Below are 5,973 nucleotides of genomic sequence, written 5' to 3'. Positions count from 1 at the left end.
CATAACTAAAACGGTATTATCGTAGACCATAAAAATATCGCTTTTAACTAATATGGTCCATGACAAAATATTATCCCGCAAAAATATCATTAGAAAAAATCGACTATTTTTATTCTCAGATTTAGTCGCCTTTTCCTAAAATCAATATTTGTTACCAAATGTATGATCCAAGGTGAAATGGTTTGCATGTCTTTTTTGAAGACCTTTTTCTATCATGTTTAAAATATCCGTTTTTTACAATTTTATACATTAATTTAGATAATAAAACGTGGCCAGAAAATAGAATCATGGTGGACACAGTATTCCAAAGCGAATATTTATTTTGAAAAAAAAATGTGTTTAGCAGGGAGTTATCTTTTGCCCTGCTTCTTTCATAACGTTTTAAGTTTAAGTCTTTAGCAAAGAATAAAATTATCATCCCGATTTGCGGAGTTCCTTTTTCATTAATTTAGCAATACCTTCTCCCGAAATAAACCCCAATAAATCTATTAAATGTGGACATAAGTGGTCAGCATGTGGTAAGCTCGGAAGGGCGTCGTCCAAATTGTGGTAAAAAATCGTGCGAGAATGATGGAAGAAAAATATAACGGCGAAGAATTATAAAAAAAAATCTATAAATCAGTGCAATAATCACCGTACCGTTACTTGCAGTGTGCTAACTAGTTATGTTACATTTATATATAGCTATGGGCACGCAGCATCGCTCTGTTGACAGTCACTATTATACAAGAGGAGTCCGCCAAGAAGAAACCGATCATTGTTTCGTTGACTTGACTATATGCCATTAATATGTCAGTTCGGACACCAGCCCGCAGGTGTTCTCTGAGTAGCGGACAGTTGAGCCAAATGATAGGTTTTATAGACATCAATATGTTTATAGTCCATAACTACTATTTATCACGCTTTCCTTGATATTTGGTTATCATTTACGTAGGTGGGTAGTGGAGAGGTTAGGCTGGGACTTGTTGTTCGGCCAGGAAAATTCATTTGGACGAGGAACAGGTGAGTCCTCCAGCAGTGACCATGATGAAATCCATGGTATTCTTAGGATTTTGTTGCATCCTGCTCTCCGTCATCACGACGATTAATGGTCAGCCACCGCCGTTCCGGTCCTTTCCAAGATTTGCCCCTCCGAGGATTTTACGAGGTCCCCCTGGATTCGGACGTTTCGGATTAAGGCCTCCAATCGGTAGGCCAGCCTTTTTCGGCGAGGGACTATTTGCACCCCCGAGAATTCAAGGGAGACCTATATTTGCTCCTCAACCAAACAACGCCATATTCAATACAAATCCATTTGGGCCACCTTTGGCTCCAGTAAATGTTTTAAATAATGGTTTGCAAGGATTTCCGCCAAACACGATCATACAGGGCAATCCGATAGGCAACCCAGGAGTACCTACAACCTTTGGAACAAATACTCAAAACACGGGTAATGTTGGTACCACTACCAATACAATCGGAAACCTTCCATTCGGAACGACGAACACTGGAGCTCCAGCTGCGGGAATTACAGGTACAGGTCTTCCTTTAAACGTTAATTCTGGATTTCCTGCAACTGTAAATACCGGTTTTTCTGGACCTGTGAATACTGGCGCCGGTTTCCCTACTACGTTGAACACTAATGCAGCTTTCCCCGGAACTCTGAACTCAGTTTTTCCTGGAACCATTAATACCGGCTTCCCTGCTACTTTAAATTCTGCCTTCCCAGCACCTTTACCGAACACGGCATTTCCTGGCACAGGGCCCGGGTTTTTCGGTACCATAAATACTGGTCTTCCACCAAATACCGGAGCCGTCGTGCCAGGTACAACAAATGTTGCCGGAACCAACACTCTCGCTGGAAGTGGTTTCACGACAGGAACAGGAACTCTTTCAAATCAATTTCTTTTAAATAATGGCGTTCCAGCTTTATCACAAGTAAACAGTTTGGGGACACAGGTAACCAGCAATGCACAAACGAATGGAAATCAGGACAGTATGGTACTTGCTGCCGGAAATACATTTGCAAACCGATTTACGGTTACGGGTGATGGTGCTTCACAAACGGGTACATTTGGAGGAGATACCGGTGGTGCCACCTTCCAGGATCCAACATCAGGGCAGACAATCTCGGGTAACACTTTGGTAAACACCGGAACTGGAACTGATTCTACAGCTGTGGATACTTCTGGTGTAATTGACACTCAGGGAGGAACTGGTCTTACTCCTGATGTAGCTGTTATTGGAAATATTGGTACGGACACGGCAAATATGGATCCAAACACTCAAACAAACGCACCGGCTACCGAAGTGGGATCAAAATGTCAAGCAACGTAAGTTTTATGTATATTTACCGTTTTCCTATTTTTTATCAGCCTTGATTTAAATCTATTATTTTCAGTTTTAGAACCATTTTGCAGTATCAAGTTCGTTTTGTTGTGATATATCACGTTTATTGCGGGAATGATTCCGTACAAGAAGGAAGAAAATACACGTGTTACACAACGTTGCACATGGCTTAAGACCAATTATGCAATGTTTCCATGGTTTATTTTGTGCCATATATATCTTAAATGGAAATAGTAAACAGAACAAAGTTAATACGGATTTCCTCTTTTTTTATTTTATTGAAAGGAATGTTTTCTCCTTGTTGATATGTATGAATTTACGGTCATTTCATATATCTATATTGTTTTAAATTATTATTCAAATTAGCAGACAAATAACTCCAATTGAACCATTCTTTATAAATGTGTGAATGCATTTATATGAGCGAGAAAATTATAATGATAAAATCAATTTAAAAGATACCATATTAAGCGTAAAAAATAGCCAAATGATGATCTAGATAGCACTCGATATTGTAAGCACAAACAAATTTTGTACCAATCATGGTAATACAATTAGTCATTTTTCAGTCTTTCTTTCATTTTTCATTAAGTTTCGTCATTCGTCTTTCGTTCTAATTGTTGCGTGAAATCATGACCTACTTTTGTTTTGTCATCAGCGGGTGTTCAGCTGATCAGCAGTGTGTATTTGCTGGGGAGTATCCATGTGCAATGTACCTTGAGTCACTCGAATGCCGATGTCAAGCAGGTAATCTCCTCATAGAATATGAATGTTGCTTTCATTTGCAGCTGAATTTAATTTCTATATTTGCAGTCAACTAATTACTGCAAACATAAATACTCCCAAATAAAATGGAAAGTTTGACAAGAATGATAACCTATGTAGCATAATACTTTTAAAAATTGAAAATGTACGAGAAGTTCTCCTCGGAAATGAACACGCCCACAAAACAAAACAAAAAAACCAGTTATACCATGTGCACTTGGATAGATAGGTCATAATGAAAGTATCTGCCTTGTACAGAATTTCCCTATGATATACCAAAATGTTAGTTGATTTAAGCTTCATGTTATATCCAATGAAAAACATATTTATTGTTCTAGATTTTTATTGATATTACCATAATTAACTACCATTGTTTGATTATAAAGATAGCTTTAAATTAGGTTCCCGCATAATTAATTAATGAATGAATCAATAATTTAATAGATAATTCGGCATTATCTTTGGTTTGTTTACTACAACTTGTTGTTGGAGACTTTCATATTTATATAAAAAAAGAACACTTCACGTTAATGCTCTATGTACGAGTAATCTGTCTGATATATTGGCAATTTTCTTTTTTATTTACTTACTTTGAAATTGAAAAAAATGTCAAAATAATGTGGTTAATTTAGATAAAAGTTATGGTAATTAGTCCATTCAGTCATAAATTTAATTGATTTATTTTCATTAATTTATGCAATTTGGTTTCTGATAAATTCTTATGAAACTATTTTTCCGTGCATTTGGATAAATATGTGTTCATTCCAGTTCATTCTATTTCTCCAATTATTAATTCAATTTTAAAATCGAACAATCATTTATATAATTTCATTTTTGTTCAATGAATTAATTTTTCATTTCCATTAATTAACATATCATTTTGTGTTGATTTTCCAGGTTGTCGCGTTATGAACTTCTTTATCCCTGAAGGACAATCCCGCCAAGTCGACAGTTGTGGTAACGTGTGCACATGTGACCAAACAGGCGAAAACAAAGGCACTGTAAGTATCAAAACACATCTCGTCTTTGCATATTACACATATATTTATCCTTGCGGATAACTATCGATTGTGACATGAAATGTGTATTTTTTTTCAATCTGTTCTAAACTTGGCGCTCATTTTTTAATTATTGTGAGAATATTTTATATAAATATAACTGTTTGCCCTCAAAACCTTATGACGTAACCATCAATATCAAACCTTAAGGACAGATACATGTAAGTTCGATATATGCAAATTCAGAACTATCGTTGGCAAACAGAAGAGGTTTGTCTTGGGAAGGTGATAATTTAAGCAATGGTTATTCGGGAACTGTATCATAGGTCTATGTTTGCTTGCATTTATAGGCATTTGGGTTGGTTTATCTTGGCCAAGTGGTAATTAATGCATTGAATACGAGTAGTGTGCTATGTTGAGATGGAGAATTAGCTTCTAGTAATGTAATACTGGTACATTTTCATTGAGAAAGTTGTGCATATTGGACATTGATGTACATAATGTAGTTATTCTTTCACTACTTGTGCAGAACAAAGCTCCTGTGTTTTACAAATTATGTTACTAATCATTTACATATACCTGTCAATCGCTATCATATTTCTCCTATAATAATGACCGTTTGTCACGCGAGGTCAACAATAGCCGATCAGTACTGGTCAAGCTGGACACGGTCAGCATGTAGCTGATGACCAGACACATTCACACATTATCTATACATATATTGATATATTGTTTTTATCGTTCTACAGGCCCGGTGTACAACGATTAACTGCCCGCAGCAATAACGTGATGGAATAAATAGGGACATTCTTCTATAGGGTGTCCATTCAATCCGGGCAAGGCCAAGAGAGTTTTTATCGGTGATGTGGCTCACAAATTTAAAAAAAGCACTCTGGAACCATTTCAATTTGAAAAATAATATCCATTTTCCCTGAAAAAATACGGACGATTATATATAATGAAATATATTTATGGGTTTTTTATCTTGGCTGATTGGATATACAACAAATTTAGGGGAACGATTTTTTATGAATTTATATATATATATTTATAAAAGGCTTTGCAACAATTTTGTTCAGTGATATTTGGTTGAAAGCTGGCTCCAAGATAACGAAACAATCTTGGATTAAAATTTAGACCTACCCAATCAAATATGACGTAACATTTTGTAACGTCGGTTTTGATTGGCTATGTCTTTTCTCAAGACTGTTTCTTGGTTTCAGGGCACGGACACCATATGTCCTCGGGCTGGTTTACATTATGCATCATATAATTAGTAACTAAATAGCCTGATGAATGCTTAAAAGAACTCGTTTAAAAGGCAACAGAAAATTACAAAAATATCAATAATAATGAAAATTATGGATTGGAAGGGTTTACAAACAAATTCATGATTCAAATACAGTTCATAGTCGTACTAGTTTTAAGAAATAAAAACACTTAAACTGTAGATAACTATATAATTTTTTTATCTAAGTGAGGAGTAATACTTTGTGAAAGAAGTGTACATGAATGAAAGATACTTTTTCAGAGAATTTACTATATATACAATGTATATATTGTATAATTGTTGTTTCTAATTTTGTATCATGTTACCACTATATTTACTTACAATATACATACATCGATGTCTCATTAAATGTTGATCATATTCATTGTATTTATCTTGTAATATCAACGTGACAACGTAACTATGTCCATTGTTGTAAACTGCTGTATTTTGTTCTGATGTTAAAGGCCCACACTACCTTTCCGAAACCAAAACTTGAAGTTTCTTAAAAAAACAACAATTGCAGACGGAAACTATATTGATGGCCTAAGATGAGGTGACAACACCAAGTAAATGCAAGATTCCCTCTATAATATATGTTAACAATGAAGA

At 35.3% G+C, this 5,973-nt stretch overlaps 1 protein-coding gene across 1 annotated transcript; it reads left to right on the top strand.

The window, feature by feature from the left end:
* The first annotated feature begins 942 nt into the window (after nt 1–942).
* LOC138323955 (uncharacterized) lies at nt 943–5,423 on the top strand. The gene is made up of 4 exons (XM_069268911.1): nt 943–2,312; nt 2,987–3,075; nt 3,991–4,094; nt 4,841–5,423. Exons 1-4 carry the CDS (start codon nt 1,024–1,026, stop codon nt 4,874–4,876), a joined length of 1,518 nt encoding a protein of 505 aa, XP_069125012.1. The 5' UTR covers nt 943–1,023; the 3' UTR covers nt 4,877–5,423.
* The last annotated feature ends 550 nt before the right edge of the window (nt 5,424–5,973 follow it).

This window comes from Argopecten irradians, chromosome 5 (assembly GCF_041381155.1).
Source record: "Argopecten irradians isolate NY chromosome 5, Ai_NY, whole genome shotgun sequence".
Classification (NCBI taxonomy): domain Eukaryota; kingdom Metazoa; phylum Mollusca; class Bivalvia; order Pectinida; family Pectinidae; genus Argopecten; species Argopecten irradians.
This window is presented reverse-complemented; position numbering and strand designations above follow the sequence as displayed.